General features: G+C 37.8%; 1 protein-coding gene across 3 annotated transcripts in view; it reads left to right on the top strand.

Annotated features, from left to right (window-relative positions):
- Window positions 1–13,510, top strand: part of POLQ (DNA polymerase theta) — a 115,165-nt gene that overhangs the window by 15,952 nt on the left and 85,703 nt on the right. For all 3 annotated transcript variants that reach the window (XM_049877546.1, XM_049877555.1, XM_049877564.1), the window contains 5 exons: window positions 2,023–2,170; window positions 7,153–7,299; window positions 9,611–9,823; window positions 11,212–11,354; window positions 12,787–12,991. In XM_049877546.1, the coding sequence (XP_049733503.1) occupies window positions 2,023–2,170; window positions 7,153–7,299; window positions 9,611–9,823; window positions 11,212–11,354; window positions 12,787–12,991 (856 nt within the window). The remainder of the gene's footprint in view (window positions 1–2,022; window positions 2,171–7,152; window positions 7,300–9,610; window positions 9,824–11,211; window positions 11,355–12,786; window positions 12,992–13,510) is intronic.

Below are 13,510 nucleotides of genomic sequence, written 5' to 3'. Positions count from 1 at the left end.
TTTATGACAGTAGTAAAAAATCTATCCAACTATTTTGAGCATTAACAATGTACGTCTGTACAGCAGTCATGAACGTCAAGGTGTAGGGCAAAAGTAATGTTGGCTGTAATGATTAAGGCTATGAGTCAACTTGTGGTTTGGCAGTTATGTAATGATGTAGTCATCCTCTATTTTGTGATCTGATGTGGTCACCCTCCATTTTCATATAATGCTGATTTCTTATAATGACCTGGTCTTTGGAACCTAACCATGTCAGTAAGTGAGGAGAGAGTGTATATATGAATATATGTTAATCAGATATACCAGGAAATGTTTATATTATGATAGGAAAAGAGGGCAGTCCTCTGTCCTTAACTTTCACTTGACTATGCCCTGATTACCTTAGTAAATATATATGTAAACTCATTTGTTTACTCTTTTGTTTATCCATTTCTTCTATTACCATGTCTATGCCTCCGTGCTGTTTGAAGCCACTTTCTTTGACTCTTATCTAGATTATTGAAATAGCTGTCTAATTGATCTCTTTGTTTCTGATCTTGTCCCTTTCAGTCTAGACTTAAATTGGAAGCCAGTGACCTACTTAAAATGAACAGCATACATGTCATACTTCTGCTAAAAAATTATCCATGGATCCCTGTTTCATTTAAAATAAAAGCCAGCATCTTTATAATGACCCATAAGACCGGACATGTGTTCTGACTAGAACTGCTCCATAGGGTTTCCACAGCTATGACCTTTTGGAAGCATTCAGGGACTCCTTCACCTCATCTACTACATGAAATTACTTCCCTTACTACTGTTCTGACTCGTAGTGACCCTAAAGGACAGAGTAGAACAGCCCTATAGGGTTTCCAAAGGTGTAGTCTCTATGGAAGCAGATTGCCACATCTTTCTCCAGCGGAGCTGCTGGTGGGTACCTTTCCGTTAGCAGCTGAATGCTTGTCTACTGTGCCACCTGGGCCTCTTTCCCCTACAGCTGCTCCTTCTCAGTCCCTCCTCACTGGCCTCTTTGCTGTTCCTTTAATATGCCAAGAGTCTCCCATCTCTCATGTTCTCTTTATCTGGATTGCTTTTCCCCCAGTGGATCTTCACAGTTTTACTCTCTCACCTTCAGACCTTTACTCGAATATCACTTTCTCAGACCTTACGTGGCCACCTTGTGTAAATTATAATATCCTCCCACTCCTGGTCCCTTTTTCCTTTCCCTGCTTCATTTTTCTCCCTAATACTTTTCAAAATTTAGCATACTGTGTGTTTTACTTATCTTTTCTTAAATTACCTACCTCCTCCTCCTGGAGGATAAATTCTAGGAGGGCAGCTTTTTGTTTGTTTGTTTGTTTTCTGCTTTGTTCACTGATGTATCCCCAGTATCTAGAACAGTATCTAACACATAGTAAATATTTCCTTAATGAATGGATAGATGAATCAATCAATCTATCCAGTTACACACACGGGCCTTTTAGTTTCTTGAATTGGGCCACCACAGGGCCTACATAGATGCTGTTTGTTCTGCCTCAAATGGTTTCTCTATCACCCAGTTACCTTTTCTGATATAATGCCTCCCCTCATCTCCAGTTAAATCACTGTTTTCTCAGATCCTTCTGCTGATTTTACCTCATATGAGGCCTTAAAACACCATAAAGCTCACTTAACAGTATATCTTATGGTTGTATTTTACACTTATTTGTTTAGTACTTTAATGTGTCTCCCCAGTGAAACTATAGACTCCTTGAAGACAGGTCCTTGACTTTGCTCACCATTGTAACCCCATTTCCTAGGGTTGGAGCTTAGTAAATATTAGTTGAATGAATAGCAAATATTTCCTTTTCACTTCGCATTATAAGAACGCATTTCTTTTCTTCTTCTTTTGTTTTTTCTTTGTTTTGTTATCAACTTTGTAACTGATCTTTATTATGCCTTGGGTAGAAAAAACCTTCTCCGTGAAACAAGAGAAGTGACTTTAAACTGACGTGAAATAGTTTAAAATTCCACTAGAATTACTATTTTTCTTTCTTTTTTTAGGGAGATGAGGACCATGTTGTTAGTTTGTGCTATGAAACCGTCCTTGATAGCCATTCAGTATTACTTTTCTGCCCATCAAAGAAATGGTGTGAGAAGCTGGCGGATATCATTGCCCGAGAATTTTATAATCTACACCATCAAGCTGAGGGTAAGTTAGAGATGGAAATGAAAGCATCCATACTTAGTACCCTTTTGTTTAAAAAAAATTTTTTTTTTATTGTGCTTTAAGTGAAAGTTTACAGTTCAAGTTACTTTCTCATACAAAAACTTATACACACATTGTTCTGTGACCCTAGTTGCTCTGCCTGTAATGTGACAGCACACTCCTCCTTTCCACTCCGGTTTCCCATGTCCATCCAACTAGCTCTGGTCTCTTTTTTGCCTTCTCATCTCACCTCTGGACAAGAGCTGCCCATTTAGTCTCAGGTATCTACTTGAGCTTAGAAGCGCTGTCTTCATGAATATCATTTTATGTCTTATAGTCCAGTCTAATCATTGTCCAAAGAGTTGGCTTTGGGGATGTTTTCAGTTCTGGGGTAACAGAGAGTCCAGGGGCCATGTCTTCTGGGGCCCCTCTAGTCTCAGTCAGACCAGTAAGTCTGGTCTTTTTACTAGAATTTGAGTTCTGCACCCCACTTTTCTCCTGCTCCATCAGGGACTCTATGTTGTGTTCCCTGTCAGGGCCGTCATTGGTGGTAGCTGGGCACCATCTAGTTCTGGTCTCAGGCTGATGAAATCTCTGGTTTATGTGGCCCTTTCTGTCTCTTGGGTTCATATTTTCCTTGTGTCTTTGGTGTTCTTCATTCTCCTTTGCTCCAGGTGGGCTGGGACCAATTGATGTATCTCAGATGGCCACTTGCTAGCTTTTAAGACCCCAGATGCTACTTACCAAAATGGGATGCAGAACATATTCTTAATAGACTTTGTTAAGCCACTTGACCTAGATGTCCCCTGAAACCATGGTCCCCAGACCCCTACCCCTGCTACTCTGTCCCTTGAAGTGTTTGGTTGTATTCAGGAAACTTCTTACCTTTTGTTTTAGTCCGGTTGTGCTGACTTCCCCTGTATTGCGTGTTGTCCTTTCCTTCACTTAAGATAATTCTTATCTTCTATCTAGTTAGTAAATACCCTTCTCTCTCCCTCCCCACCCCATAATTAGTACCTTTGCTTGAAGGTAATATTAGTGATCATCTTAGCAAATCATGGCTTTCATCATTGCCACCATGTGCCCACTGGGCACTTCTTTACAAAACCGTGCTTTTGTGACTCTAATCTTCTCTTTGTCCTTGTTATAGACAATGTGTACATTGTCTAATAATTTTAATTTTTTTTGAAAACTGGATTTATACAGTTATATACTAAAGTTCTTCATCTGGGATCGATGAGCTTTGAAGCCCTTGAACTGAATGCAAAATTTCATGTATACTCATTTTTTCTGGGGGAAGGAAACATAGCTTTCTTCATATTTCCAAAGGAATGTGTGAGTTTTATAAAATGAACCATACATACATATACACACACATAAACACATGCATATACATATGCACACATGTGTATTTTAAAAATCATCTTTCTTGAGGTATAATTCATAGACAATAGAATGCACCCATTGCAAGTATATAATCTGATGAGTTTTAACAAATATATTTAATCTGTTTAATCACCACTGTAATCAAGATATAGAACATTTCCATCATGCCCAGATGTTATCTTCTCCTCTTTTACCATCAGTCTCCTCCTTCCATTCCCAGCCCAGGCAACCACTGATCTTTCTGTCACTCTAGATTAGTTGTACCTCTTCTAAGAAAAAAAAAAAAAGAGTTTCATATAAATGAGGTAATACAGTATGTACTCTTTTGTGTTTGGTTGCTTTCAGTCAGCATAATGTTTTGAGATTCATCCATGTTATGTTTATCAGTAATTTGTTTCTGTTGCTGAGTAGTGATCCATTATATAGCTGTAAATATTAGTATATATTTTTACTGATTCTAGGACAAACACTGTTTCCTTATCACTTTTATTAGCTTATAATCCCTTGGGGCCCAAGATAAATTTAGGGAAGACAGAGCCCAGTTCTAATCACAGACTATTAGGATATTTTTATTACTTTGTTACGCCCAGCAGCATCATGAGGGCAAGTGATTGATAGACAAACCTAGCTCTAACAAGTAAACTTTGCCTGAAGTTTATGTGGGCTAGGCCCTGTTCCAACGTTATAATCTCTTTTGCTGTTCCCTCTTAATTGATGCTTTCTGTATCATGACAAAGTCTATAAGATGTACCATGATGACTTATATTCCTTAATAACCAGAATCATTTTTATTGTCTTTTTTTGCAGTCCTATTATCTTGATTTATAGTAGTAGTTCCCAAATGCTAGTCCTTGGATAGAGCTGGTCTAGGATGAAGTTTTCACTAGAAAAATAAAGGCAAGTCAGCAAATTTTTCTTAAAACTGGAGTTTAAATTCTGAAATCATCCCTCCTAATTTTTTGATGTTAAAATGTGTCTTTTGAAATTAACATACTGGTAATTTTTTTTTTATAATTGTCCTTATTTAGAAAAATTAAACTCTGACAACCTTATGTGAGTTTTCTTAGGCTGGATTCTCTAGAGAAGCAAAACCAGTAAAGCATATAAATACACATAGAGAGATTTATACGCAGTTTTAGAGGCTGGCACGTCCCAAGTCTGGGGGTCAGAATAGAGGCTTCTCCTGATGCACATAGCCACTGGAGCCAGTGAACCCAAAGCTGGCAGGTCAGAAAGCAGCGCTCTTGTTCACAGGCTGTGAAGACCGACAAATTCCAAAGATCGGCAGACAAGACCATAGGTAAGCTGCTAGCTCAAGTCCCAAGAACCGGAGTTCAGATGAACAGGAGCCAGCTGCAGGATCCAGAATGAGCAAAAGCCCACAAGCCTTGTCAGGATATCCACTTATGTTCAGTGCAGGCCACATGACCGAGGAAACTCCGTTTCAACTGACTGGCTACTCATAGCAGATTCCATCATCGAGGTGGTCACATAATATCAAATCTCATCGTGGAAGTGACCACAGCATCATACGACTATCAAACCACTGAGAATCACAGCCCAGCCAAGTTGACACATAACCTTAACCATGACATGGGTCCTCAAAAATTTAAGGACGGTTTGCCTAAACAACTAAAAAACATATCTTAAGAAAAGTTTTAGTAGTTCAGAAATCCAAAAGTCTGGGAAATTCTTTAAAAAAAAAAAAAAAAATCGTTCTTGTCTCCAAGAAAGCTGAGATCTTACTTGGGAGGAAGGCTATACAGAGAGGCAAGCAACAGAAGGTAATGTGTGATTAGTTACCAGATTGGTGCCAGGAAGACGGGCTAATCCTGAGCTAAGATAATTGCCACAAGTTTTGTGAGTGGGCTTTGGATTGGTAAGGGGAGGGCATTCAGGTCATTGGAACTACAAGGGCAAAGGTCAGGAGAAGGGACTAAGTAAGATATGTTTGAAAATACTGAGGAAATCATTCTAGTTAAGGATTTTGGGGAAAAATGGGAAACGAGGAGTCAGCTTTTAGAAGGCTTTGCTACTCGGCTAAGGAGTGTGAACATTTATCCTGCGGGTGAGGTGTAAGTATTTTAAATTGTGAAGAACTGCTTAGAAATTCGTTGGTTCTAGATATATTGTAAGTAAGTGTAGACTGGGGCTCACTCTTCCCAACCCTCTAGTTTAACCTTGGGTCCAGGCTGAGCTTCCTGGCCACCCAAAAGAGCAGGTGGTTTTTGTTTTTAGTTTGTCAGTTCCTACTCCTGCCTTAGGCTGAGCTGGACTCTATATCTAGTTCCCTTGACTTTAGACAACTGATTGGACCCAGAATCTACTACCAAGAGATCACAGCTGTATTTCTTTAGCTGTCTTTTGACTCGAAGACCTGTGTGGACAGCATTTCTATTTTTCTACTTCATACTTTGTTCACACAGGGAGTCGGCACATACGGTTTCCTGGAGTCACCCACAGTTTCTCCTTCTACCTTTCCCAAAAACCTCTTATTAACACATGCAGCTTAGCTACTTGCTGACAAAGAGAGACCATACTCAGACATTTCTACAGTGTATTGGGAATGTATTCTTTAAGGTGATTAATGAAAGACTAAAGGATTCCCTACCCCGCTTACATCAACCAAATCAAATAAAACATATAGAAGATATATTATTGGCATTGGGGTATATTACGTGTAGGTATAGACACATATAGGCACATACATACACACACACACACACAACACATACATAAAGTGAAAGCTGTGAGAACTGGAACTCGACGGGACTGCTTTTTTTTCCGGGTCTGGGTCTCACGAGTTTTCTGCCTTTGACAAGGTTCAGTCTTATCGCTTTTCTATTGTTTGTTTTAGTGGAAAATATTTGAGTTTTCCATCTCTGTCAGGTTCCCTTCTTACACAGGTTCTGGGTTTCGCAGATTTTACTGTGTATGTAGTTATAACTGAATAAATATATATGTTAGAAGGCATTGGGTTAAATGTTGTAGTATGCATAAAGAAATTTAATACTGTCCTTGCCCACAGGCAGTTTATAGTCTGTTTCAATTTTTCTCAAACTTTAAGGTGGCTATGAATCAGAAAAAAATTTCTGATTTAGTCGGTCTGGGGTGGGGCTTGAGATTTTGCATTTCTAACAAGCTTTTAGGTAATGCTGATGCTGCTGGTTGGTAGGGCACAGTTTGAGCAAGGGCCTATTTGACCGTTAGGCTTTGAGTGGTCAGTACTTGTAGCCCCCTCCTTTCTATAGCTGGTTCCTTCAATCCCTCCTGTAGGTTTGGTCAGGTGTTTCCCAAGCTTTGCTGCACGTTAGATTCACCTTGGGAGATTTTAAAATTCCTGATGCTGGGTCACGCTCCACATCAATTACATCAGAATGTTTGCAGCAAGAGTCGGGGATCAGTATCTTCTGAAGATCTCCAAAACCCAAAACGCCAAACCTGTTGCCATCGAGTCAATTCCTACTCATGGCAACCAGGTGACTATAATATGCAGTAGTTTTGGAACTTGTACCCGAGTACTTAGCTGTATCAGGACTTAGGCAAATAGCACTTAAAGGGACCAGGGGTGAATACTGTTGATGATTTTTTTGTGACAGGAATGGTAAAACCACGTGAATGTCCACCAGTCATTCTGGACCAAAAGGGCCTCCTGGAAGTGATGGATCACTTAAAACGTTTGCCTTCAGGCTTGGACTCTGTATTACAAAAAACGGTGCCATGGGGAGTAGCATTTCATCATGCAGGTATTCCATATTTACACTGTTACTAAAAAGCCCTCTCCAAGAAAACCTCATCATTTCCTCATTTTTATATTGGTGTGCATTCCATTTCTTGTTAGTGACAATGAATACCTTTAGATTTCATTATAAGAGACTGGGTAATTGATACGAAACGAGTAAAACAAACACATTTAAGTATACTTGTTTGTATAGTATATAAGTACTAGATGTAAGGTTTTTGGATGATTGGGGAATTGAATTCTAATATTGTTACTGGTCTATACTTTTTTCACTAAAATTAGGGTGGTACTTGCTACCCTGAATTTTATGCAACATTGAGCGTCTTTTATTCTAAGAGGTATTGAAATATTCTTATAAGCATATAAAAATGAAATTAATTTTATAAATTATTGTACTTTGAGAGGGCTATAGATTTTTAAAAATATAATGAATAATGTCTTAGACTGGGTTCTCTAGAGGAATAAAACTAAAGCATATATATATCTCTCTCTAAAGAGAGATTATCTCATGGAAATGGCTCTTGCATTTGTAGAAGCTGGCAAATCCCAAATCCATGGGTCAGACTTTAGTCTGGAGACTTCTCCTGACCATGTAGTTGCAGGGGCTAAAAAAAAAAAAAATGAGCCCAAAATTGGCAGGTCAGGTGGAAGGCTGCTGGCTTATGTCCCAAGAATTGGAGGTGAGAGGATGAAGAGTCACATGCAGGATCCAGAGAGAGCTTTGCCAGAACGTCCATATATATTAGATGTAGGCCACACCCCAAGGAAACCGATTGGCTTTCAACTGATTGGCTACTCACATCAGATCACAAAATGGAGGCTGATTACATAATATCTGTCAAACTGCTGAGAATCTTTGTCTAGCCAAGTTGGTAGATAACATTAACCATCACAGATAGATTGTCAAAATTTCAAGGAATTTGACAGTCACTGAATTGAAGAACTTCTTGCAGGCAGTGGTCAGTCCACGACCATATCGGCTAAGGATATGATTAAGGATATATCGTTTCTAAGATGAGGAATTTAACCCTGTCAATTTATTAAAAAAATTTTAATATATATATATAGTTATGGGTTGAATTATTGCCCCCCAAAATATGTGATGTAAATCCTAACCTCTAAGCCTGTGGCTATAATCCCATTTGGGAATGAGTTCTGTTTGTTATGTTAATGAGGCAGGATTAGTGTAGGGTATATCTTGAGTCAATCTCTTTTGAGATATAAAAGAGATTAAACAAGCGAGCAGAGCAGAGATGGGGGAAGAGAGATGCCACACCACATGAAGATCACCCAGGAGCAGAAACTGAGAAGAGACAAGGACCTTCCTCCAGAGCTGACAGAGAGAGAAAGTCTTCCACTAGTGCCAGCACCCTGAATTCGGACAGCTAACTGCCTAAACTGTGTGAAAATAAATTTCTGTTTGTAAAAGCTGCCTATTTGTGGTATTTCTTTTTTTTTAGATAACTAAGATACATGAACAAAAGAATATTTATGTTGTATGCTTAATATATGATATAATATGCTTAATATATTATATCCAAGGTGCTTAATATATGATATCCAAGATGCTTAATATATGATATAATATAATATAGTATGCTTAATATATGATACAATACAATATAATATGCTTAATATATGATGCATACCAATAAAATGCACACCAGCGGATCTTCCACTTAATTTACAAACTAGAGGTGAGTCCTGATTTTTTAATGAAATTAAAAATGAGCCAGATGAGCACATATTCTGTATGCTATTTTTCATTTACTCATGTGTTTATTCATCACACATTTATTTACGTAAAAAATGTACCTGACCGCTGTGTGGGATAGGCCCTGAAGATACAGTGATACATGTCATGCCCCTACCCTCGAGGCGTTCATCCTCTAGAACTGGGGTCAACAAACTACAGCCTGCTGGTCAGATTCAGCCCCCTACCTACTTTTGTATGTAAAGTTTTACTGGAAAGCAGTCATACCCATTTGTTCTCCAAACACTTTCAGGTCACAAAGGCAGAGTTTGAAGTTGGAACAGAGACCATCTGGCCCACAAAGCCTGTAAGATGTATTAACTGGCCCTTTACAGACAAAGCTTGCTGGGCTCTGGCCTGGAAGATGAGACACAAGTGCACAAGGGGTGGCAGATTATGGTCTTGAATAGATAGACTTGTGATGACTTCTTTCCTTACAGCTGTTATAGCTTTAAAGAAATCTTTACATACTTGTAGCAGACTCTCAGATATATTTGTTAGTGATCAAGTGAAATAATTTCGCAAAGAAATATTATGTTACTGGGACCTCCTTTTTTTTTAGGTCTTACTTTTGAAGAGAGGGATATCATTGAAGGAGCCTTCCGTCAAGGCCTCATTCGAGTCTTGGCAGCAACATCTACCCTTTCATCTGGGGTGAATTTACCTGCACGGCGTGTGATTATTAGGACTCCTGTTTTCAGTGGTCGGTCTCTAGATGTTCTTACTTACCAGCAGATGGTTGGTCGTGCAGGGAGGACAGGAGTGGACACAGTGGGTAAGTAAGTTTGAATTTAATTGTAATAGCGTTACCAAAGGACAGTGTCGGTCTACTTGAAATTTGACTAATTTCTCGTCTTATATTTCTTTATTATCCAATGCTCTCATGCCGTCTTTTTGGATTCACTCAATATGTATTATGGGTATAAGTTATAATATTCTGATATCATCAACCATTGATTATCTACTTGTATTGACTATAAGTAGAATTACGATTTTTCTTTTGTATTAACTATTCTGTGTATTTAGTCAAATGATTCAGTGTTATGTTAATCAGGCTGACTTCTTAACACATTAGCTGTAAGACAGTAACCAGTGGACACCAAGTTTATAGTCCCTTATCTTTATCATGGAAACTCTGGTGGCATAGTGGTTAAGAGCACAGCTGCTAACCGAAAAGCCAGCAGTTCGAATCCACCAGGCGCTCCTTGGAAACCTTTTGGGGTTGTTCTACCCTGTGCTATAGGGTCGCTATGAGTCGGAATCAACTTGATGGCAGCAGGTTTGGTTTTTTGGGTATTATCTTTATTAAATCTTGATTCTCAATCAATTTGACAGTCAGTGTTAGGAATCTGTACCTTTTCTTTGCTGGGAGTGTTTTGTATACTCTCCTACAGGGTCGCTCTTCTTTTTCTTTTTTTCTAATACAAATGCCATTCATTTTGTTTTTTGAACATTGTATTTACCTGCTTTCTTTCTCCTACTGTTAGATTCAGTTTTGGAAAGAAAAGTTTTCCTTTAGTCATAACTGTCACAATAATTTACGCTTGTATAAATTGTATATTTGTATATGTTTATTTTTTGTTGTTGAGAATATAGACAGCAAAAACATACACCAATTCAAGGTTCTACATGTTACCATTCAGTGACATTGATTACATCCTTCCAATTCAACTTTTTATAGGGGTACAGCTTATTGACGGCCAGCACATTAGTCGGCTGTGCGGCCCTGCCCTTAATCTATGCTATTTTCCCATCATTGTAAACCAAAATTCAGTACTCCGTATATTTGCATATGTTTTTCACATATTTATGTTCATTTGTCACAGGAACCTAAAGCATTCAGATTCATAAATATTATAATGGAAATTGTAGGCACCTTTAAATATTTTTGAATTTATATTATCATCATGTAGAATTAATAATAATTTCCCTTTATATGTGTCTTTTTAATACTTTTCAAAGTATCTTTATTAATTATTTAATTATTCAATAGTAAGGATTAAACCAAAGTTCAGAAAATAAAGACGTTAGCCATAGTTCTGTGACCAGTCGCTATCATCTTCTATCTTGTTTTCAACAAATAAGGCAACTTAAATTCTTTCCAGTGGATATCTTATGGAAATGAGTTGGGATTTGGCAAATGGGTGCTTTTTTCCATTGTAGGCGAGAGTATCTTAGTTTGTAAGGACTCTGAGAAGTCAAAAGGCATAGCTCTACTTCAGGGATCTCTAAAACCTGTTCGCAGCTGTCTACGAAGACAGGAAGGAGAAGAAGTAACTGCCAGCATGATGAGAGCTATTCTGGAGGTAAGAGAGAGTTTACTAAATTACCGTTTGCTCTTTTGCTCCTATATTAAAATGGCAGAACTTTAGCATGTGAAAATCTTAGCCTCGTGTTTCTTTATAAGATTGTTATATTTTTAGCTTTCCTGAATCTAAATCTCTTCCATTTTATATGGTTAGTCCCTGGAGTTTAACATAACATAGTGTATCAGTCCACTTCAGAACAGTGGATTAAAACTCAAATGCCAGTTGGTTCTTTTTTATTTTTAAAATATCTTTATCACTTTCTAAATTAAAAAAAAAGACAAAATGGACCCTAATTCCTCCAACCAGATAATGCCCATTGACATTAAAATAAAATAAGTTAGAAATGCACATGGTTAAAAATGTCTAACGATCCTGAAAAAGCTAACATGAAAAGGAAAACCTCTTTCTGTTCAGAGTTTTCAAAGTTAACCACTGTTAAGTATTTCGTAGTATCCATCCAGTGAAGTTTCTCTATTTATATACCAGCATTCACTGGTATTGGCTTCATTATTTGTGCCCATGGTACTGGTACCTGTACCTCTATACTCTTTTTTTTCCCTTTAACTATCAGTTTGGGAAAAAAAAAAAAAAGATAATCTTTGATAACATAGGGTATTGGTAAAGATATGGACAGTAGGCACTCTCATAAATTGCTAAAACTCTTTTGCAGGTCAACTCAATTTCATCATTTTCTATAAAAATGCACATGCTCTTTTATCCAGCAATTTCACATCTAGGAATTTTACCTAGGGACGTATTTGTGATATTACATCAAATTAATTATATAAGAATGTTTATTATAGCACTGTTAATAATACAAAAAAACCGAGAAATAATCAAAATATCGTTAATACTAAAAAATTATGGTAAACTGTATATTGTGGTCAATAAAACAAATAACTCTGTTTATGACAATTTGGTATGTTTCCAGTATATGTTAACTGAAATAAACAAGGGCAAGCTAGTATATGTAATAGCATAGTTGAGAGAAAATGATAAGAAAATGATATCCATAAGGCACAGATGACCTCATCTTTCCTATTCCCACTGCCCCCTTCTGGGTAGATAGGAAAGTATTCAATACTCACATTCCTACCTGCCTACATCTTTCTGAAGGAAGGATGACAATAATTGATTTAGTTTGTAGCCAGTAGCCATCAACACCTCCTTTAAATATATTGTTAGTTCTGAAATTTCAGGTAGGTAATTTTAGTTTATGAGATTATGTTGTATCTATTTTTAAAGAAAACTTTTCACGTTATGAGTAGGTGTTATCCACATTTTCAGTGAGCGATGATGGAAAAGCTAATAGTCTCTAAGATTCTGAGAATATTTTAAGAGAACAAAATCACTTTATTTCTCTAATAAAATAATGACTACCTGTATGTCTTATAAAAAGTTACAGAAATTTTGAAACCTTTTCTGTCAGATAATAGTTGGTGGAGTGGCAAGTACATCACAAGATATGCAAACTTATGCTTCTTGCACATTCTTGGCCGCAAGTATGAAAGAAGGGAAGCAGGGAATTCAGAGAAATCAGGATTCTGTTCAACTTGGAGCAATTGAGGCGTGCGTGAGGTGGCTGCTAGAGAACGAATTCATTCAAGTTTCGGAAGCTGGTGATGGGACAGAAGGTAAATGTGAATTCTCAGTTGCAACTTACTCACCTTTTCATCTTTAGTGACGTAGTGTATAAAATTTTACTCAGTAAAAGAAAGTTAACTGTCCAAGCGGTATAAAGGGGACTGACTTTTCAGGCAGTGTAAACCAAACCAAACCCACTGCCGTCGAGTCGATTCCGACTCACAGCGACCCTACAGGACAGAGTAGAGCTGCCCCATAGAGTTTCCAAGGAGCGCCTGGCGGATTTGAACTGCCGACCTCTTGGTTAGCAGCCGTAGCACTTAACCACTACCCCACCAGGGTTTCCTCTTCAGACAGTGTATCAACTCATTTTTAGTAAGTTAGCATTGTGTTCGGACTGTCGGCAGAGAGCCTGCTCGTACGTGTCCATGCCCTGGACAAGACTAAATTTACCAGACCCTGGAGGCTTATTACAGATTGTACAAAGACAGCATTTTATTTATTTTTATTCGTTCATTTATGTACTTATTTATTTTAATTAATTAACTTTCATGTAGTATATTTAATGT

The sequence above is a fragment of the Elephas maximus genome, chromosome 1 (genome assembly GCF_024166365.1).
Source record: "Elephas maximus indicus isolate mEleMax1 chromosome 1, mEleMax1 primary haplotype, whole genome shotgun sequence".
NCBI classification, from domain to species: domain Eukaryota; kingdom Metazoa; phylum Chordata; class Mammalia; order Proboscidea; family Elephantidae; genus Elephas; species Elephas maximus.
The sequence above is the reverse complement of the archived record's forward strand: the minus strand, read 5'-3'. Positions and strand labels throughout refer to the sequence as shown.